This window comes from Gallus gallus, chromosome 1 (assembly GCF_016699485.2).
Source record: "Gallus gallus isolate bGalGal1 chromosome 1, bGalGal1.mat.broiler.GRCg7b, whole genome shotgun sequence".
In the NCBI taxonomy this organism is placed as follows: domain Eukaryota; kingdom Metazoa; phylum Chordata; class Aves; order Galliformes; family Phasianidae; genus Gallus; species Gallus gallus.
Window position 1 is genome coordinate 109,653,544 of NC_052532.1, and position 23,719 is coordinate 109,677,262.

The 23,719-nt window shown below is 41.8% G+C and overlaps 1 protein-coding gene across 1 annotated transcript; it reads right to left on the reverse strand.

Annotated features, from left to right (window-relative positions):
• Positions 1–2,278: 2,278 nt before the first annotated feature.
• On the reverse strand, positions 2,279–23,711 carry WDR4 (WD repeat domain 4). The gene is made up of 11 exons (NM_001321598.2): positions 23,578–23,711; positions 23,033–23,095; positions 20,410–20,556; positions 18,434–18,590; positions 17,633–17,745; positions 14,837–14,897; positions 13,400–13,498; positions 8,551–8,615; positions 6,894–7,077; positions 6,367–6,436; positions 2,279–4,450 (listed from the first exon to the last, which is right to left on the reverse strand). Exons 1-11 carry the CDS (start codon positions 23,691–23,693, stop codon positions 4,272–4,274), a joined length of 1,254 nt encoding a protein of 417 aa, NP_001308527.2. The 5' UTR covers positions 23,694–23,711; the 3' UTR covers positions 2,279–4,271.
• Between the last annotated feature and the right edge of the window lie 8 nt (positions 23,712–23,719).

Below are 23,719 nucleotides of genomic sequence, written 5' to 3' on the forward strand. Positions count from 1 at the left end.
TGGGGTCTTCTATGATGGTGTAATCACATCAATGGGCAAGGGAAGAGCCATTGATGCCATCTATCTGGACTTCAGTAAGGCCTTTGCCACAGTCCTCCTATAACATCCCTCTCTCCAAAATGGAAAGATATGGATCTGATGGGTGGATTGTTCGGTGGGCAAAGAACTGATTGTGAGATTGTACCCAGAGAGTGGTGGTCAACAGCTTTATGTTCAGATGGAGATCAGCAACAAGAGGTGCCCCTCAGGGGTCAGCAGTGGAACCAGTGTTGTTTAATATTCTCATCAATGACATAAACAGTGGGACCAAGTGTACCCTCAGCACGTTTGTGGATGAGACCAAGCTGTGTGGCGTGGTAGACATACCCGAGGGATGGGATGCCATCCAGAAGGACCTAGACAGGCTCCAGCAGTGGGCCCACAAGGTTCAACCAATCCAAGTGCAAGATCTTGCACCTTGTGCATGGCAACTTTAAGTATCATTCCAAGGTGGAGGGTGCAAGGATAGAGCACAGCCCTGCTAAAAAGGACTTGGAAGTTCTGGTGGATGGCAAGCCAGACATGAGCCAGCAATGTGACCTCACAGCCCAGAAAGCCAACCATGTCCTGGGCTGCATCCAAAGAAGCGCAGCCAGCAGGGCAAGGGAGGTGGTGCTGCCCCTCTGCTCTGTACTGGTGAGACCTCACCTGGAGTACTGTATCCAGATGGGGAGTCCTCAGTACAGGAGAGATGTGGAGCTGTTGGAGTGTGTCCAGAGGAGGCCTACAGAAATGATCCAAGGGATGAAATACCTCTCCTATGAGGACAGGCTGAGAGAGTTGGGGTTGATCAGCCTGGAGAAGAGAAAGCTCCGGGGAGACCTGAGAGTCACCTTTCAGCATTTAACATGGGGCTCTAAGAAGGAAGGGGACAGACTTTAGCAGGGTCTCTTGTGATAAGACAAAGGGAAATGGTTTCAACTGAAAAGACTGATATAAGGAGGATGTTTTTTATGCTAAGGGTGGTGAGGCACTGGCAAAGGTTGCCCAGATAGGTGGTGGATGCCCTGTCCGTGGAGACATTCAAGGTCAGGCTGGACAGAGCACTAAGCAAACTTATGTAGCTGTAGGTGTCCCTGTTCATTGCAGGGGAGTTAGACCAGATGTCTACTTACTTTAAGTAAGTATCCCTTCCAACTCAAACAATTTGATGATTCTACAATAAACATCAGTCCCACTGATATGAATAAACTCTTAACTGAAGAGTCATGGAGACTTGGGGCTGGACCAATGGAGAAATGGGGGCAGCCACCCCTGGATGCTCAGCTTGTGTGTTCAGAAACATCTTTCTTATGCATGAACAAATGCTTCCAGTAACTGCAACAACAGAAAATGGAGGTGAGAAAAGAAAACAGCATTGAAAGCAATACATTTCTTCCCTCAACACAAAGAATCAGGTCACACAGCATGCTGTTCATCAATGTTAATGATTCCCCACAGCTGTGCTTCATCCCAAGGCACCCACAGGTCAGGGCAGTTCTATTTGGAAAGCAGCTCTGAAGAATTTTAGCTGCTGATCCCTGAGGGACACAGTGTCCACGCACCACATGCTTGCAGCGTTAGGCATTAGGCTTACCCAAACACTTTGAGCTGAGATGCACTCATCCTCAGCAAGAGCCTTACTCACAAGCAGTGTGCCCAGCACTGGCCAAAGCCATGACACAGCTGCTCAGGGGTTGTGTGCATGTGTGCCATCAGCTGTGGCCTTCTCTTTTTCATCCCTTCCTTCTTCAGGGCATCCCATCTGCTTGCAGCTCTTGGTTCATCCCTTGGCTGTCCCTTCACCTTCCAGAGATGCGTTCTATTCCAGACTCAAACTAAGGGAAAGGAATGTGCAGGAGGTTAAGAGAAGTGCTGCTGTGGGGCAACAACTGACTCTGAGGGGCTCTTCAGCTCTGGCAGGACTTTGCAGAACCTGAGCATTCACAGATGCATGGTAACTTCTACAAAAACACTGGAAATCAACAACCGTTGGCCTCTGCACCCATTCAAGTCTCTAGGCATTTTTCTTTTTCATCTCTCCATCTGCAGCTATTGACAAATTGTGTCCGGTCTGTTCTTTCCCGCTGGTGAGCCCTCACGCTCCACTGAGTCACTCTGACCTCTTTCACAGCACATGACCAGACCTAAAGGCAGTTGGGACACTCAGTAAGCCCATACGGCTTTTCCTTTGCAGGTCAAAGCACTTCATACAAAATATTTCAGCAGAGAGCAAGGAAAACTGAGGCAGACTTTGGAGTATGTCAAAACTGATAAACTTTTTAATAGCCTGAGTGTAAAGCAACTGCATGGAACTGGGGTTTTGTAACATTTTATTAAAGAAAGGAACGCTGTTTGCTTACAGATAGCACATTTACTCTGCAAGAAAAAGCAAGCTTTGTTTAAAAAAAATAAGGCCTGCTCTAAAGCATACCGCTGGGGTGCACTTGATTAGGATCCTTTTGTGCTAGGAGAAATAAAAGGTCACTCTTCAAAGATTTGTTGCTGGAAAGGGTTTCAATGAAATCTCAAAGTAAGGAGGAAAATACATTTCAGTTTCAAATGCTAAGGAAATACAACTCAATACTTCATCAACCCTTCCCCTTACCTGCATTTTGATAAGCCAAGGAGTCTTTAAGTGTGCAACAGCTTCTGACTGCATTCATCTCTCATAAAGAAAACATCAGTTTTCTAGCAAAGCAGCCCCTAGGAAACAGCAAAAGAACAGACATGCATGGCTTGAAGCACACCAAGCAATAGACCAGAGGAGTCTGCAGAAGAGGACCCAACAAAACAAACACAACACAGACCAAGAGTCATGTCCCTACCACGATGTCCTCCTGCTGGGGTGGGATGTGGTTACCAGATGGGTGAGCAGTGGTGAAAGAGGAAGGGGAATGCAGTCAGTGGGATGTACAGAGGAGCTGCAGGAGGCCCAAGGAAAGTGCTGCTAGAGATGCCAGCATCTGGCTGAGACATGGAGAGCTCCAGGAAAGCCATGTGAGGACCACGGGTTTGCTCTTGCTCTGGCACCTGGCTCTGCACTAAGAATGAGGCACTGTTCACATTATAAATGAGCTTTTAAATGAAGCTAATATGAAAATCCACATGAAGTCTTGCAGCATAAGAAAGACTTGTGGCTTCTGGGATCCAGAATAAGGACAGCAGTGCAATTTTGAGCTTCACAGCAGAATGGCTGTTATTCTCAAAACAAGCTATATCTCAGCAATGCCTTCAACGTTAACATAACTCAACTTCGAGTGCAAAATTCATTAGCATCTACATACTTATGAGATCACAGATATATAAAGAGCCTGAGGAGAACAAATTGTGACTCAAAGGCTAATTCTGAGCATCTTTAATGAACTGTACAGATTTCAACACCTGGATTTTACAGTCTCAGCTAAAGTATATTATATTTCATACAGCCAGGATGCCATCTGGTAGATGAACATGCATCTTCTGCCCTGTGATGAAGCAGCAATTGACCCCAGAAGGCTCTCACTGATAACTTTTCAAGATGTCTCTTGGCTAATTGCAACATGAAAGAGTTCTTGCTGAAGGAAGCAGAACACACTCCCAAGCACTGCTCACAGGCCTTTCAAATCATCTTCACAGACAGACTGGGATCACACTGCAGTAGAAAGATCTTCCAATAGCATAGAGTTGACTGACACTTTTCACTTCTATTTTTCAGTGTATAAAACCTATTTCTGTACTCCTTCCTCCTAAGAGAAGCACTGAATTGAAGCCAGACAGAAGTCCTACCATATTAAAAGGAAGATAAAGGGTAAAAACAGATGGTTTAGCCACAGCTGAAACTCTTCACAGACAGCAAGATTTTTGCAATAGTTCCTTTCCCATCACCAGTTACGCTGTGCTGGTTACATTAACAAATATAATTTAAGAAAAAAAATATGTCAATTTTAATCAGTGTGCTTTCACCTGAAGATGCAAGCCTGAACACAGGAGGCAAAAGGAAAATCCTGCTTCAAGGAAGACAACCAGTAACCATAAGTCATGCATCAGAGATCCCTACTACTGAACTGCTGACACTTTTATGCTCTTAGAAGCTTAGATATACAGTATATAAAATATCTGCTGCAAGTGGGATATTGCCACAGCGGGCTGCCTGAAAACCTGGATCTGAGTTTAAGCAAATCTTCTTCCATTAATCCTTTTCAATGTAAAAAACAGTCTACAGCCCAATCAGGTCCTTTTAGCAAGGCCAAAGTTACAAGCCAACAACAGCGTCATAGTGACGATTCCTCTGTTTTGGTCTTTTTGGTTTGTCCATTAGCATCATGTTGCAGATTCTGCCTTTTCTTTTTCTGCTTCTGTATCCTTTCCTCTTTCTTCTGTAGGTAGACGGCCATGTTATCAAACGAAGCCTTGTAGAGACTGCTGTAGTGGCTCTCTGCACCAACAAACCCTGCAAGTGGGCAAAACAGGAACACAAGACGTGTTAATTCCCTTGGCAGCCTCACCAATTATTTCCTGAACTGGAGTTTCAGACAATGGAATTTCAACTCATCTACTGTAGTCCTATCCACTTAATTAAGTACAGCATCAGCACTGTTTGTGGGAGTATCATCTGTTCTGCATTCACAGAGCCAAGTGCAACCAACCTAAAAAAATGAATACCCAGGCAGGCACCTGGCTCTCAAGCAAGGAGAGCACACAGCTCTCTTTACACACTGGACACTTGCACAACTTCAAGGCTCCCATTTTTAAATTACCACTGTAGCAACCTATTATTAGGCATTCTTCCGCAGTGCTTAAACACTGCAAAGGCATAAATTACTACATAACTGTCCTTAGTTGACTTGTTTCCTAGAGCTTCTTAGATTAAGCCCAGAGATGCAGACATCAAACAGTCATTTCTTCCAGTACCTATGCATTTCTAAGTATTCACTCCCAGTGATTTTGCCACAGTTCTGTGAATCCAGAGGAATAGTCATCAAAGCATCTCCAGGACTGTATGTTTAGAGGTGTAACAGGTAACCAAAAGATCTCAATATTATTTCTGCAGAGCATTCAGCATGAGACCAGCTGGTTAGGTTCACATTTCTGGAAAGTGCTAGAGGATCCATCTGACAAAGGTAGTTACCACCAGTTCCCCTTTGTACCCTTACCTTTCTCTGCTTCCAGAAAAATCTTGATCACTAGCATGAAAACCTAGCGTTTGCTAGGGTTTGGTCCTGAAGCAAGTGTGCTTCTCCACAGTAGTGTACATACACATACTGCTGCTTTTTGGTACACAAACATAGCAACTTCGCCTTGCTAGTTCTTGGCAAAGTACGTGGTTTTACTTTCAAGTGTGCTGTACTCACATAGAAACCAATTGAGCAGCCTTTGTCCCTGGGACAAACTGTATGCTGTCCTTCTGAATACCTGTTCTGCACTCTGCTTGGTCAGTCAGCACTAAATCTTGCTCAACCTTCTTTCTGGGATCAATTCTAACATAATTTCGAACTGTTCAACATCTGCTTCAACACTGACCTACACATCTTAAAGCCTAAAGAATCAGCAAACAACTGAAAGATATTTCTAAAAGGCAAAAAGGAGACTATGCAGACATTTGGAAGACTGGTTTAAGCAATATAGCGATCACCTTTTTCAAGAGAAGTAGCTGCCTTTTCAAGCACTAATAATGCACTGGAGTAAGTGCTTATCAAGTGAGGCTTCCCTTACTAATTAAGGATAATAGATCCTGTCTAGGAGCAGTCCTCCTTTCCCAGCTGCAGATGCAACAGGCTATCATGTATCACAGTAATTTGCTACACTGGAAAATTATGCTCCAAATCTCTTCCCCTGCATGCTCCTATTACTTCCCTATTACTCATTTTCACTCAGCCCTCGTACTTTTAATGATCTTCCTGGCTTTACCTATCAAGCCTGCAAGATGTACATGCAAACACCACCCTGCCTTCCAAAAGGGCACCTGATTTCCTTTGAGATTTCGAAGGTCGAGCACAACCACCTTAATGGCAGCCACTATCTACTCTCATACTATCTCCACCATACTTCCACGTCAAGGTAAGACACAAGGAAACAAACAATGAAGTTCAGTATCAGAGCAGTAAGAGATTGCAGCAGATCTGTGATAGGGTGTTTATATACGGCCATATGCTAAGGTAGCTGCATAAAACAGATTCCTGCACTATTTTTAAGAACAGTAACTTGAATACCATTCATCATCAACACTAATTTCCATATCAGATAAAAAGATGGAGCTGAAAAGGGAAAGCTGAGAGATTAAGTAACTTTAAGAGAACTGATCAGAACTCTGATTTTGTTCTTAAAAGTTTAGCTCTAAAATTACAGTCCCTAGGCCAAATTTCTCACCTTCAAATGCCGTCCAGTTGTCAAGAAGATATTTAGACATCCTCTGCAATCCTTCATCATCAGTTACAGACTGGGAAAAAGAAGAACACTGCATGATATTTCGTGCATCATAAACAAGGAATCTGGTGTTTGACAGCAAACTGAAAAATGCAACAGCTCACAGATGAGCACAGCAAAGGGACAGTGAGTATTTTTAAAGTAAACAAGTGCAGCACACACATAAGCAATGCTTTGAAGCATTGCGTGCCACATGTGAACCACGTGTGCCATGGCTGACAAACATCCTCGTTGATGCTACTGCACCAGATGTTAACTTTACCAGAGAAAAGACTGGTAACAAGCTCTCAGTGACTTTGCATTATATAGGGGTAAGAGAAGTAGGATGTGTGATATCTAAGACTTCTACTCAGACTCAAGACTGAAAAAGAGAAGCATATCAGTTAGTTTTCATGGAACACAGTTCACCCTGGTTTTGTTATGAGGTCAAGACAAAACATCTACAATATTAGCATAACATCAGTATCTACCTTCCACTGTCCATCACATGGTTTGTACAACTGAAGAGGGGCTTCGTTGTTTTCCTGTAGGGTCCAGATTTCTCCTGTTTCCTCAAATGCAATGTCCCAACATTTATGCTTCAAGGGGATTTGCTCTCTGTAAACTAGCTGCTGGGCAACGGCATCAAGCTGAAAGATGTAGACTGTGGGAATACTTTTGAGAGGAAAAAACTTAATTACCATTATTATCAAATCCACCTACTACCATCATTTCTCAGCAAACGACAAACACCCACTCTAATTCCAAACAAAGCCAAAGCAAATCATTAGGAACTGCAAAAAAAAAAAGATACCCTAGCACTTCAGCTGTGGTTTGTTTACAAGGTCTGAGGCAGAAGCTGCAGATATCCAACACATCAAATAGTCTTCCAAATGTTATGTGAAAGAAAAAGCAGTCACCCTGCCTTTTCTTTAAAAGAAAAGGTAGTAAAGGAAATTTAGTAAGGATTACTAAGGATTTACATGGGGAGCATTTCATCACAGTACAACTGGTCTAAAGGACTTCCAATGAAAGAGTATACAGCTGAGCACTGGTAAAAATAAAAAAGGAAAATAATTACATGCCAGGGAAATGAAGGAGGAATGAGAGGGACGGGAAACTATGAAATGGCTGAAGAACAGCTTTGTAGCACTGCACTGGCAAGGAACTCATCTCTATCTTTCCTGATAGCCCTCATCCCTTCATGTACTGTGCTCCCTAACTTCCCTGAATATCTCCACTCTCTCTGGGCTGGCCTACAAAGTCTACATGGCAACACTGCTTAGAAATGCTGGGCTGTGGAGCTGTAAAAAAAAACCTTGACAAAGAGCACGGTGTGGCCCCTGGCTTAAATAGCACACACACTTCAGCTGCCAACACAGCCTGGCAGTACATGCGATGGGGAGAAGCTAAGGCTTCTTCCTCTGGCAAAGACCAAGTTCACCAAGGGGACAGATTGCTGACTATACAGATAGCTTTGGCAATCTCTCCCTTTTCTGTTGGCATGCTTTTGTCAGCAAGAACAGTCCTCCTGGCAGAAAAGGTGCTGCAGAAAGAGAGGGAAAGACTGTTTGTCCATCTCGGCAAGGTATTCCCCTGCCAGTTGGACTGTAGGGCTCCTTCAGCTCCGAGTGCTCTTTCCTTACACAAACATATTTATTTGAACCCAAAAGTCAACAAATCCTCTTGACAGTTTTAAACTGAAGTAACGCTGTGATTTTGAATAGAATGGCAAAACTTACAAGATAGTAATATTAATTTATTAATAATAACAGATATTACAAAATAGAATGGCAAAATTTATGAGAGCAGAACACAGCACAAGAAATTTGGGCACTCAGTACCACAGCAGCCTGAACAAAACACAAGGGCCAGGCAGTGCCATCATGCCCTAGCCCTGTATCCTCCCGTGAGGGAAATACATCACAGGTTCTGCAAAACCTGCCTAGGTCAGGCAGCCTTTGCACTCACCTCTGCATTCAAACCATATACAGAAAAGAGTTTTCAGTCTTCCCCCAAGGGAAGGGGGGCATCCCTGTGACACTCAGATCAACAGTACCAAGTACTTCACTTTAGGGAAATGTTAGCAGCTGTTCTCTCCTTCACAGGAGCTGTGGTGACTTTAGCCATTATCCTATTTATTCTTACCAGTCACACAGTATGGCAACATAATTTCCTTGACAGCAGTAGGCTATTCTTGAGACAATATATTTCTACGAGAAAAAGAAAAAAGAAACATCCTTGTAAATTGAGACCATTTTATAGGCAGAAAATTCACATTCAACTTCACGTCTTACCCTTTAAAATTCAGCAGATGTCTTAATTTACAGCAAACTAAGCAACATAATTAAACTGCAGTCAAATATATTTTGCACCAGTGTTTGCTGTTTTATGAAGCTTTCCACACTTCTCCCTTCGCAGCCATCTTAACAGAGATAAAATATAACGGTTTTAATGAACTACTCTCAATAAACTAACTATGAGATAAGACAGTGCAGGAAAGTACACCCTTAAAAATTCTCTCCTGTAATGCTGAGCTGCTATTACATTTGTTATAAGAGGAAGATAGTGATGCATAGCCAGTATTCCTGCTGGGTTGCCCCCCTTTTCAGCTTGCGTGTGGATGAAGCCACACCACCCGATATGAAACATGTTCTGAAGAACAAGGCAAGGCTATCTGGAGCCGTTTTCCTCACTTTAAAGAATGAAAAGCTACCTATGTTGTATTTGGAAGTCATATAGTTTCATCTGAGAATCTGGGAGAAAATCAGGGCACTATCTTTGCAAGATAAACCATACCACTTGAAATATAGAACAGCTGATTCGAGCATCCCTAAGTGGGAACCGGGAACTGGAGATGAGCACAAATCAGCAAGAAGATGCCCTAGGGTGCACTTTCAAAAGCATCTATCATATAGCATAAAAGATGAGACTGCAAAAGCAAGAAGGCTGGGTCCCAAGGATATTTTTAAGTTGTGATAACATTTCTGATTAATAAAGCCTTCTTACTAGAGAAGTAGTCAGTGGCTCCCTTTAGGGCAGGGAAAAACGCATCTCCTTGTCATTTTGCTGGCACAATTCAGATGTGTCCTCAAATTCCCCTTCTTTTTACTCCCACTCATCCCTCACCTCTTTCCCTAAAAGACCACCACACACAAAACAGAGCCTCTAGTCCACCGGTTTCATTTGAGTGTTACCCTTTGAGTTAGCAAAGGATGTACAGGTGTTGTCAGGGAACCTGCTCCAGAGTTTTGCAATCAACTGAGGGAAGCAAAACAAGCTCCATAGCCTCCAAGCATTCTAGTCAGCAAGTTTAATACAAGAAGCTAATTCTTTTCTGAACAGTACATGACAACTGCTGGAAGATGAACTAACCGCAGGAAGGAAAGTTAATTAATAGTATAATTAGAGCTGAAAATCAGGGTTGTATGGTGCATCTCCAGCACAGGAGACAAAAAATCTCTCATGTGATGCAAGCTCTTAGAGGAGGTGAGAGAAAGAAAGAACAGCATGCACCACTAGCAGCACATACCTTTCTCACTTGTTTGGTTGGACAGAAGAGGAACGCTATCTACAATCCTTTATCAAAAAGATGGTATGTTTCAGAGCTCTTGTAAACAGATAGCATTAATCTCTTGCTCTGCTGCAGAAGTACAAAGTTGTTACTTTGTATTTAACAGGGGGACCCCAGACCCCTGTATAACACAGATCTAACATAAGCTTGCTGTTTCAAATACGTAGTAGGATGAAGATGAGTGGGTAGCTACAGTGAATATTTTAGATGTAGTTATTGCAGTAAGGAATCACGCCATAACTTTAGAGTAGAACTGACAACTCCCTTATAAACCACCAGTGGGTTTTCTAGACATTCAAGGAAATGAGACAAGATGATATTTATTTCTAATAACAAAGCTTCTCTCTGTCTCACCCCAGCTTGCACAGTAAGTCAGTGATGGAAGCGCCCACCTACACAGTCCATGCTTTGTCAGAGAGACAAAGGGTTCTGCAAACGTTATACATGCAGAAGCTCTCTCCCACTCCTCACCAGGGAGACAGGAGGAGACTTTGATTTAAACCAAATGCTACTCACAGCTGGACAAAGACATGAAAACGCATCTTCTTAGCAAGCTCCTTCCTTTCTATGTTTCTTTAACGGGGAAGTTAACAATCAGTGAATTGAATACAAAGCCCAGAATAGTATCTTGTTCAAGGACAAGCCTATGAAATTAGTTAACTTAGAGAATAGCTGCGTGAACAGCCTGTAATAAACAGATGTTCACTTGATACTCTCTTCACTTACTCAGCACTTGTGCGCCAGTGTTATCAGCCTGCCAACACCTTAAAATTAACTTCTGATGTTGTCTGTGAGAAGGAGTAACCCTATAGAAACTTAATGTACTGGAGCACCAGGGTGGAGTTGTGCAATTCATGTTCTGGACTTTAAACAAGCTTCTGTTGTCAGGAGGATCGGATGAGGTGAAAGCTCTAAATCAGGTGAATATTTATATAGCACTAAGGAATTAGAGAATTACTTCCAATCTAGTGGGAAAAATGAACGAGGAATTTGCAATCTATCAGCTGAAACCAGCACTACGCTGCTCAGAAACACTCCTACATACCCAAAGCAGACAAATTCATCATCTGCCAAGGAAAATAAGCCCACATCTCTGCACTACTTGCTATTCCATTATCACTACGCTTCAAATTATATTTTGAGCGTCAATTAATTCATAGCGGGTATCAGTGGCAAAAATGAAATGCAACATGAAGGAAAGGAATAAACAATTATAACCCCAGCTAATCTTTGGTGGCCAGAGTCATTAGCAGACTGAGTGCCACCTACACTGACTCAAGAGTTTGTTGCCTTAAATTCCAACTATAAATGTCACACTTGGTTTGAAGACGATCTTTGCCCTTTGATACAGCTGGATGCACATCATGACTAAATACCACTGCTGGACTTCAATTTATCTGGCATTTCCAGCCTCACAGTGCCATGAAAACGCTCCTCTGGTGCGGTTGGCCATCAGGACAGAAATAATCTCAGAAGACACACAGCACATGCCAATGAACTGCAAAGCACTGCAGGAATACAGTTTATTAACTGACATGTTATATGTATTAATCCACAATTTGTGTGCATTCCCTTTTGGTCACTGTTTACTCATACTGGGAGCAAAGCAGCCATATAGAAATTTCTGTAACAATCAAAGGATACTCCAACTTTCCACTAAGAGACTCCATTAGCATATAGACAGTCATCCTACAGAAGTGACTGTATCGGGTGTTTTAGGAGACATGGCAAGAGTTACTGAACTATGTTCAAAAGCTTTACCATAGAATTGGAGCTTTTTTTCCTTTTATATCTATTTCTGCTTGAAGCAACGAAGTTTTTCCTCTAGTATTTGTTAGCTTATATTATTTTTGGATAAACTTGTTTGTAAGCAATGGTGTTAGGATCACAAATAGCACTAAAAAACGTGGTTTAGTGATGGGACTCAGGAGGTTGGGTTGATGGCTGGAAAAGACCTTCAAGATCGTAAAGTCCAACCTAAATGGTTCTATGGATCTGAGTACAATTAATTGATATGCCAGTTAAATGATAAGCCAGCCTAAGCAACAAGTCACACAGAAGTAATAATACAACTCCATTCACAGCAAGGTGCTTATTAGTTTTCAATGACCCAATAAATCTAGCAGGCAAAGCACTGTAAAATAAAGCCATTCTTACCCCAAATGAATGCCTTGCAACATTACTGAAGACATAGATTCCATGATTATCAAGAATGTTGTTTCAACAATACACTCTCTTTTGACCACAAGTGTAAAACACCCAGACTACACAAGGATACCAACAAGGATTTGTGATCTAATTTATTATACTCATTTTTCACTTACAGGAAAAAATAAAAGGTCAGTAGCAACTTCAAAAATGCAGATTTGAAGCACTAGGCTCAAGCTGAAATAACTTGAAAGACTTTGTGTATATGGACAAAAGTTGGTTTAAAATTTCAAGTATTTTCAAGTTCAAAAGCAATTTACACCATCCAGACAGTTATTATGAACTCCCGCTAAAAGGGCATCAAGGGCAAAAACAAGTGTTCCAGTATCTAAGGTTTGAACCTTGTAGTGTAAGTGGGCTGCCCTCAGAGCTTCGTTACAGACAGAAATGAAAATCACACGTAATTATTCCTAAAACAAACCCTATCAAACACCTACTCATGTTTTCTGCACAGAAAAGACCCTTTAGTTGTCAGGTCTGTCCCTAAGAGTATGGTCCCTCCATGGTCCTCCCAGCTCATTACTGGGAATCTGACTAACAAGATCAGGCCAGCCCCCCATTAGCAACCTGAACATGTATATGTATCTATATCATACTACTCACATACAGACTGCAGTATAAGCATTACTTCTAGGTTATTCAGTTTTAACACGCAACTCATACATTTTTGTTTCAGACACTGGCCAGTTTCAGAACAATCAAGAAAACCCAAATCCTAGCAGTTTGATTCCACAGGGTGAACACCTATTTCAGGTGACTGGTTTCAAAAATTACAAAGCTGCTTTTCACTCAGAGAAAATGTAAAGTGCTGTTCAAGTTGCAGTTTAAGTATGTTACAAATGGGTTAATTTTTTAGATTTTTCCAGTGTTACAGTACACTTTCTAGCTAAGAGATTAAGACATCAATGTTTTCTGAAAAAAATAGTAAGTGAAGGCTTATTTTGGTTTGCAGAACATGTATTCTGCAAGAATTAAGAACAGCTACTTTTAGTCATTGCTTAGCATTTTTAGAAATTCATGTAATTCATGCAAGACAAAAATGAATTTCAGGGACTTTCTTCCTTCCCCTGAATTCCAGGCTATTTAACAGTTTCTAGGTCTTACGTAACTTCCAATACCACTGACAGAAGGGGGATGTATTCCTAACAAGATGTGACAAACACTTCTGGGAGTCACAAGGATACACAGGACAATAAAGCATTGACACAGCCATACCTGGTCCGTTTTGGTTGTCTCAGGCTCACAGACACTGCTTAGATGACAGCAATATACCTCTTCCCCAGTTTCATACTTCCAAAGTCTTAGAGTGCAATCCTGGATAGATTGAAGTGAATACAAGTTGATGACTAACAGTTCCTCAGGCAAAGAGTGGCCACTTGTGGCCTACAGCTAAAGTCTATTTCCCTGAAGAGATTCCCACAGAAGTTCTGAAGTAGTCACTTGGCTAAGACCTCAAATTGCAGATAAAGCATTTTAATTAACATAATTCACCCCCCCCCCCCCCCCCCCCCCCTCCCTATAATTCTAAATTATTCAGTCATGATAACTTTAATTCTCCCTTTGAAGTAGAAATTGGGTAGCTCTAAGACTGGATTTCAAGTCTGTTTGTCTCAAATAGCACAGCAATACATGTGATCAGCATTTTAATAGCAATTCTTTCAGGTTGCCCTTCTCCACACCTACTCTTGTAGGTGTCATCACCCAAATTCTCATCTGATTCAGTAACCTCCTGGAGAAAAACTGAACACCTCTCTTCAGTGGCTGCTTTTCCAGAGAATTAGCAAAGAATGAAATACAGCCACTCAACACTGACAGTGGAGTCGCTTTAACAGAAAGAGGAACAAGAGACAGGAGTCATAGGTAAGCAAGAGCAGGAGTTGAAACCTAATACTAAGAATTGCCACAATCTTCAACGTTATTTTTTTCCTATTCAGTTTTGGTAGTCTCAAATACAAATAATATTGTTTCCCTTAATTCAGATGAGCTCCACCTACGCACTCTCTACAGGTCTGGTGTGACAACAGAATCCCATCAATTTAAGGAAAGGAATGGCAGGGAGTTAAAACACTTCTTCAGTTGTCATCCAAGCATTGTATCATACTGCACTGCAGTCTCTACTCAACATACACTACATGCATTTATGAGAACATACAGAAGAGAACAACTCAGAGCATGTCTCACACGGGGAAGCAAGTGGGAGGGTAGAGAGGGAACAGTTTTCTCATCTCAGAAGCTCTAAGAAAATCTGAGATTCTAAGGCCATTAATTCTCAAGACACTCATTACCACGGCAGGCTGACATAATACTCATTTGCTTCAAAGTTGTTTAACTAGCACAACGATTAAAATTTGTCAGTGCTCCAAATCAAGAGTTAATGATGAAGAAATACTGAGGGCTTTGCAATTTCTCCATCCCAAAGATCTTAAAAAGAAGCTAGCTTTACTATAAACACTGTAAATGGCTCTCACGGTCCAGCAATAGAATGGCTTAACACTGAACAGAAAGCTGAGAAAGGGAGGAAAAGGGAGAGACGACAAGCAAGAAAGATTATTCCAAGTGCCCCAAGAGACCCAGGGGAAAACACAAGCAGACAATGGTTTTAAAGTCAAATTTTCAAGAAAAACACTTTTTGGAAGAAACTGCAATACGTACCCCAGAAGCTGACAAGAGAAGATCAGGATAGTTGGGTACTACAAATATTCTGCTTACAAACCTAAAGGGAAAGAAGTCAAACACTGAACTCTCTCTTTCATAATACTTTGGTCTTTTAACACACACTAAGAGAAAACACCAATTTCAAAAAGAATCTTATAATAATGAAAAAAGCAGATTCCCCAAATAAAGCCACTTAAGAGGAGAAAAAAAAGGCATGCCTACAGTACTTAGTACATTATACAAACTTCATATTTAAAAGAAGTATTTTCCCACCTGCTCTCAACACATTCCTCTAACTTCTTTCCAGCTGAGAGCATTACTACTGAGACCAAGAAGAATGACAGTGTAGACAGATTTACTCAGGTAGCCTATTCCCTTTTCTCAATTCATGCTGTCCATTAAAACCACTTATCAACAGATGCTTCTAAGACACTTCGACAGCGATGACTCAGCTTTCATTTACAACATCTCTCCCATCACAGTTGGAGATCATTCAAAACCAATCTTTACGAAGTTTCGAAACAAGTCCATGAAAATTTATCACCAGTGTCTACATTCAGCCAGAAAGCTTGTATTCCAGAAGTATTTAATATTGTTACATCTACCTTGACTTGTCTCTGGTGGGCAACAAGGACCCGAACTTCTGGAGTTTATTATTATCTCACAGCTCAGCAACATAAAATGTAATGTGTTGAGTGGGACTGTCTTGCTTTTGAAAATGGGTACAAATTTAAGGCTATTAAAACAAGAAGAAAAAAAAAAAAGGAAGGGATTTGGTCACTGTAATGACAACCTTTCATGACCAAGTAGTAATAGCAGGTGCATGGAGGTGCAATAGAAGAAGAATCACCATGCAGCCCTCAAAAAGAAAAACCAGGACCATGAAACAAGATCCATGAATTATAGCTGCTTTCTGCAGTCCTTTGCTTATTCATTCCTTAGAGGATGAATTATTGCATATATTTTAAGTAATTTACATTAAGTGCCTTTCCTCTATACAGCCATTAGTGAACTCCGCACAGGCACAATAGCCCCAGTTTAGAAGTACCTTCAGAGCATGAGGTTCTATTCATGAGGAAGTACAACTGTGTACATAGCAGGCAGAAAGTGCAGATATGGCTGTGTAAATATGCTATAGAACTTATCTGATACCAAAGACTACTCTTTAACATGTGTAGATTGGAAGTTTCATACTATTAAGGATCTATACAGGTTAGATTATCAAATTGTGTTATAGAAATCAGACAGGCACTCCAAATTAATGCATCCTAAATGCTCTGTTAAAAAACTTATCTGGGTAAGTTCAGATAGGTTGTTCCCATACCTCAAGTTCCACAGTCACACTGTTTTACTTTAACTCTTGCTCCTGATACAGCAAGCTGACTGCACCATGTTGTGTCACCTTATGAAAGAACATGCCAGGAAGGCTGTAGTTATTCTCAATTAAGTCCGCAGCCAGATAAAGAGAATTAAGCATGTTCTGTGATCTGTACAGAGTGACATCTCTTTTGGCACCCTATCACTATGGACTTCAAAATGTACCAATGGCTAAGGAAAATAAAATCTTAAAAATCACAGAATCACCAAGGTTGGAAAAGACCTCCAAGATCATCTAGTCCAACCATCCATCTACCATCAGTACTTCCCCACTAAACCATGTTGCTTAGTACCATACCTACATGTTTCTTGAACACCTCCGGGGACAGTGACTCAACCACCTCCCTGAGCAAGTACAGTATCCTCCAACAACAACCAAAAAATTCTCTGAAAGCCCACAAAACCATGAAGAGATGGAAGGCAAACTGAAATTAGTACAGACATTTTACAAAGCAAAACACAGACACAAATCTTTTGAAGTCTATTTGCCATTTGAGTCTTTTTAATGAGAGAAGAACTACTGAGAAGAAAAGGTACAGTCCCTCCTGCAGGCTAGAACTGCTATACCGGCTAGAATACATCCCTTATTGGTCTCCTAGCGGGTTGCATTTCAGATCATGGCAGCATCCTCCTATAGGGATATCCCCTAGGAGGCATCAACATACCCTTCTATTTGTCTAAATGTTCTTACCCACAGCTAAAGAACAGTTTCAAGAAAAACACCAAGTCCCTTTTCTCAGCTACCAGAAAGACCAGAAAATTACATTGTATGGCAAACAGGTATTGGACCAGAGAGATTATCATGCGTTACAAAGGAGTAATGAAATAAAGAGCTTACCCATGTCCCAGGCTCACAGAAGGGCTCCAAGAGGAGTGATCTCCAGATAGAGATCCTGCCTCCTTGGGAGTCAGCCCTTAAATGGGGTCTTCACCTTCCGGTCACTGAGGTGAAATTGCATTCACCTGTGCCCCTGCAGCTGACTCAGCACTCACCTCAGGTGGTCAATCAGAGGTTCAGGCCGTGATTCAACAGTTCCCATACACTGCATTAACAAGCGTGATTCCAGGATTCTGTTTTACAGGACTGCTTTATAGTCCCTAGCTCACTGCAGTCTAATGTTTAATGAAAGAGTGCTCTATCCTTCCCATCAATACAGCTGCATTTTAAACAAACAAAAAAAACCACAACTTGTATTACCACAGAACTTTCAAGTCTGATCTCCTAAGATGCTATCAAATGAATATCTGCTCAAACCACAAAGACACTCCCTTCCAAAGACTAAGACTGCCTTGAGCTAACAATCTCCAAACTTTGCAGTCTTTGTAACCTAGACCCAGCTGACATTTAATATAATTTGGGCAGACGAGCATTTCATCTATGGAGGCATACTGAAGAACTGCGTGCAGTGAACTTACTCTTCATGCCCCAGGCAGTAAGACACAATGTTGTAAGGAGCCTTAGTCAAACTGACTCTGATCTTCTCATCTCTATCTGCAGTTAGGATATAACGGTCATCGGGACTCAGCGCCTGTTGGTAAAGTGGCAGTTTTAGTATCCAGTAGTCCAGTGTTTTTTTTAACACGCTTTTCGCAACCAGTGAAAGACACAAGCAGTAGACTACCTCATTCTCTTGACGCTGAATTGCAAGTGCAAGCATTAAGCCACACATTTTCAACTACAATTGATGCATAAATCTTTATGACAGCAACTTGCTTGCTTGCTAAGACAAGCAGCGCAGACTACAAAGTCCAGTAAAATCCCCTGAATTGAAAGCACTAGAGCAAAAGTTCCACTGCGTCTTCAAAAGCAGGAAACGTATCACACTGAAGAGCCAAAGTGACATGACAGACTGGGTGAATTCCCTTACGCTCTCCATCTCCAAGTCTTCTGTGACTGTAACACAGTCATGTATCCAGATAGATAAACCCACATGCTTGCTTCCTTTCCACAATCACCATTCAGACACGAACTCAGCAGGAAGAATTTCAGACCACGTATGTCATCTATATCTAAAGGAAGCTGATGCTCTTCGGCAAAAAACTATCTAAAGTTGAGAGAAGAGCAACAATGGAAGACCTGAATACAAGTTTTAGCTCTTGAGTGGTCAGTGAACAGGACTTGATGAACTTTGTAGGTCCCTTCCAATTGAACTGTTTTACTATATTCTAAGAAGGAATGCCAGTTTACACACGAAGTACATAGAGGCATTTGCTTACCGCATCCAGTAGCATGGACAAGTGGCCCAGTTCAAATTTGCCTTCTGCTTGTGGTTCTGTTATTGAGTACGAATAGACATCACCAGATTTGTCTGCCACCAGAATCTTATCCTCTGCAGCTGTAATAATGAGTGAAGTGCACCTCCTGTTCACAGGCCTGAAAGAAAAATAGTTGTGCTTTAAAGTAAGACAAATCCAACCTGGGCACGTGGAAAAGAGGAAAAAAAAGGTAGAAGCTGTTAGGTCCTACTCTGCAACAACGCATTAAAAACTGTGTTGAAGTCATTTATCCAGTAGTTATTCTGTATTGCACAGCAAAGTCCTCTGTGAGCCCGTAAACTTCTTCCTCACATACAGAGTCAGAGAGATATAGTCCCAAGGCATCTTGTCCAGGCAAAATTCTGAAACGAAACTTTGATTCTCCCAAATCACCTGCTAGCATTTTATAGCTCCAGCTGCCAGTATAATGTTTTTCTCACAACTTTTCAGGTAAATTTAAAGGCCACATACACCACAAAAACAAGTATTAAAATAGGTTTAATCGCTTAAGAATGTTTCTGAAAATGAACAGTCATTGCTATTACTATTATTCTTCCATTTTCAAAACACCTCTTTTCCTAGCCTGTGTCCTGAGTAAGCATATATCCTAAGACTGCAGACAATGGGAATCATAGGAAGTGGACATTTCTTTTCACATACTCTGAAGCCCAGCGACCTCTAGAGGCAAAAGAACAACATATTGCACTTCCAAAAGACCGATGAAAGTTTCAGTATTCTTAGTGACCGTGCAAAATAATAGCATAACCTATAGGACATGAATGCCTACTAACGCACTGCAGCACATTTTCAAAATAGGATACCTTGCCATCGAGGAAATCTTATTTCAAGTTTGGCTGTACTGCCTTTGATCTTAGATTCAGAAGCTCCTTGCCTGATACAAGTTTACCTATTACAAAAGCTAGCACTGTGTGAAACCTTTAATACAGCTTGCCACAAAAACCACCACAAGTTATATAACTCAGCTTTGGCAATCTATTTTTCCACACAGAGATCCTTTTGACTCTATTTCCAGTTTCCTAACAGGAGGCAGGAACATCACAAAATTTCCATCTGTGATCTAAGCTGACCTTCTGGTTGAAAACTAAAATGCCAAACAATTATCCAGTTGCATCTTACAGGCAGAACAGGACAGGACAGCAAGGAAATGAGAATACAGAGTGAACAGACTTTGCCATTTCTGATTTTGTCAGCAATTACTCACTACACCACTGATTAACCCACCAAAGGTCCATCACGTACATCCCCCACACACAGACAAGCTGAGACACAGCTCATTTTGGTTTTGCATTTGTCAGGATCACCAGAAGCAGGGTCCGAACACCATGAGTTACCTTCTCAGGAAGTTCTTCACAGATCCCTTTTTTACAGAGGATTGTCATAAGCAGCAATGGAAAACTTGTAACTGGAGGACCTCTGGTGGACAGCTACAGACAGTTTTCAGAAGAGAACTGTACTACAGACAGAAATCAGCAGTATTGCTAAAGATACGGTTTTAAGACAGAGTTCACAAACTCCCTAGAAAATCTTCTCCGATCAACAGAACCAGACAGCATGCTCACTAAACTGCTCACTGTCACTCTTAAAGGCCCAACCTTAGCACTCTCCAGGAGAAGGTAAAGTTCCAGTTCTTAAAGATGCAAATATTGTCTTTTGGAATAAAGTGATTACCCTTTTCCCAGCCAACAACATAAATATCTGCACTTCTATTCTTGGTGTGGGATGTACCACGTGCCACTTCTTGATATGTATCTTTGAATTCCCAAGAACATTAAATTTGTTTAAGTACTAGGGGAAAAAAAGTAAGAGAAAGCTTAGCAACAAGAAACGGCTGCACCACAAGTCCTACTATATTACAATTCTGTATTAATCATCCATAGCTATATCACAAACAGAAAAGTAAAATCCTGCTTCCTTACCTGATGCTAATGCATTCCCAAGAGGGCTTAGTCCGAAACAGAATCAGGTGTTTGTTGTCATCTGTCAAGACAAAATAATCTCCTGATGGGGAGAAGGCAAAAGCTAGGATGTTATCACTTCCTTTGTCTGCTGGTTGTTTATCCTGTCTAATAGAGAGAAAGGAAAAGAGAAAAAAAAGAGTTCACAACCTGTAACACAGAAAGTGAAATTCTCCAGAGAACATTGTTCTCACACCACCAGCAAGAAGGAATGCAAAGAAGAAATTACAATGCTAGAAGTCACGTTTGAGCCTAAAATGTTAAGCTGATTTGAATGTTAAGGCAAAGCTATAGGGACTCTCCTTTCCCACACAATCTTTGCAAAGATGTTTTCAGGTGTGTTTCAATGGCCTAATTTAGAACTTAATAATGTCACTTAAAAAAAAAAACCAATAATTTGTATATGCCACAGCTAATATTCTACATGAAGACCCACAGAGGCACAACACGCAAATAAGAGAATAACTCAGTTCAGAAGTGTACTACAATTCAAGTCAAATTAGAGCAAGCTGCTTAGGTTCTGTGTAGTGAAAGCTCAAATATCTCTAAGAACGGAGGCTCTACAACTTCTCTGTGTCCTGTTAAAATGTTTAAGCACTTCCACAGTGAAAAAGCTTTCCTCTTGTGCCTTGTACTGACCTTCCGCACAGACACAACAAGCTCATCTTCTTTATACTCTCCACTAAGATAATAATAAATAAGATAACCCCTTCTTCTCAACTCAAGAGGTTGAAATTTAAACAACTAGGAATGAATGTATAGCTTTTAAGACACGTCTCCATTTCATGATACCGTACAGTGCACAGAGCTGATGGCTGCAATGACTAAACCCTCAATCAGTATCACCGTGTGACAAATTACCCTTTATTCAAACTAATCAGTACAAACAAGACACAGAACTTTGCTGCACTCAAGTTAAGACAGGAATCCTGGTTTTCATACTGCTTAATTCGGGGTGGTGCACTGTACAGGGACCTCCACGTAAGTTCATAAGAGAGCACTCATGCAAAGTGTATGGTTACAGACAATAATTTATTTAATACTTAGAGCATTTTTGAAATATTTAACAGTTTTTATAATCTGGAGGCAGGTTTTGCGTTTCTTTTTTCTCTGTGGTGGGAAAGAAAAAGCTCAAGAAGGAAACTGATGTAAGGCCCAAGGCTTTACCATTCTCTCCTTTAAAAGCACTAGGGTTCATGCTAGCATATCTTCATACACTTTTAAGGGAAAACAGGAAAACTGGTTATGGATATAACAATGGCAAGTGGTTGAATTTAAATTAAAACCTCTTCATTTGCTTGAAATCTCCTAACTTACAGAACAGACTCAAAGGAAGTTATACGTGCACAGCAATAGAACAAGGGGTAACAGGCTTAAACTGGAACACAGGAAGTCCCATACTAACACAAGGAAGTACAGACTCAAACAGGCTGCCCAGAGAGGTTTTGGAGCCTCCTCTGGAGATATTCAAGACCCACCTGGATGCTTTTCTGTGCGAACTTGCTGTAGGGAACCTGCTTTCAGCAGAGGGGAATGGACTGGATAATCTCTAGAGGTCCCTTCCAACCCCTACAGAATCTGTGATTCTGTGAAGACTGTATACCAATTTGGCTGTTGTTTGTTTTGTTCTGTTTTCCTTTCTTAGTTGCTCTAATCAAAGATGCAGCATTTTTTTCTGAGATGAAACTAAAAAATATATATACATTGACATATATCACACAATCGCAGGGGTTAGAAGGGACCTCAAAAGATCACTGAGTCCAACCTCCTGCTAAAGCAGGTACTCTGCAATAGGTCACACACATAGGCATCTAGACAGGTCCTGAATATCTCCATAGAAGGAGACTCCACAACCTCCCTGGGCAGCCTATTCCAGTGCTCTGCCATCCCTACTGTAAAGAAGTTCTTCCACACGTTAGTATGGAACTTCCAGTGTTCCAAGTTTTAGGCCACTACTCCTTGTCCTATCATTACATGCCACTGAGAAGAGCCTGGCCTCATCCATTTGACTCCCACCTCCCTTTAGATATTTATAAACATTTATCAGACCCCCTCTCAGCCTTCTTCTCCCCAAGCAGAACGGACCCAGGTTTCTCAGCCTTTCGTCATACTAGAGATGCTCCAGGCTTTTCATCATCTTTGTGGCCCTTCACTGGACACCTCCTTGGAGATCCCTGTCTTTTTTGAACTGGGTAGCCCAAAACTGGGTACAGTATGCTAAATGTGGCCTCATCAAGGCAGAGTAGAGGGGGAGGATCACCTCTCTCAACCCGCTGGCCAAGCTCTTTCAATGCACCCCAGGATACCACTGGCTTTCTTGGCCACAAGGGCACACTGCTGGCTCATGGCCAACCCATTGCCCACCAGGACATCCAGGTCCTTCTCTGCAGAGCTCTTCTCCAGATGATCATTCCCTAACCTGTACTGATGCATATGGTTATTCCTCTACATATCCATCTGGGTTAGCAATGAGTAACTGCCCATTACCTATTCAAGGAGCAATCTCATGGGTTTATTACCTTGACAGCCACATAACCTCGGGGACAGATGCACTATCAACAAAAACATCATATTATTTTCTCACCCTTTATTTCCTAAGGCCTTCTTTTCCACACTGGCACAGTCATACACGAAGACAGTATCATCCCTGTAAATTGAAGAGAAAAGAAGAGAAAAGAAGAGAAAAGAAGAGAAAAGAAGAGAAAAGAAGAGAAAAGAAGAGAAAAGAAGAGAAAAGAAGAGAAAAGAAGAGAAAACCAACAGAATAAAATCACTAGAACTGGAACAAATATGACTTGAACCACAGAACACATCAACTCTTTCAGAACATCTTTTGCCCTTATAAGCTCAATTGATCCCTGCCCACTGTGGGCAGGGTGCCCCGGGCCTCATCCAACCTGTCCCTGAGCACCTCCAGGGATGGGGCACCATAGCTTCTCTGGGCAGCTGTGCCAGCGCCTCACCGCCCTCAGAGGGAAGAATAGGGAAGAATTCCTTCCTTATAACTAAGCTAAATCTCCCCTCTCTCTGTTTAAAGCCGCTCCCCCTCGTCCTGTCTCTACGCTCTGAAAGTCCCTTCCCAAGGAGCCAAGCCGGAGGGCAACCCCACCCCACCCGGGGCTCACTGACCTACGCTCCCCTCTCCGCGCCGCCAGCAGCCGGCTCCCACCGCCGACGGCCATCAGCGTCCCGCGAAGCGCTAACGCCGGGCCGGGCCCGGGGCTGCGTCCCGATCCGCCCTCCATTCCCCCTCCACGTGCGATGGAGGCGC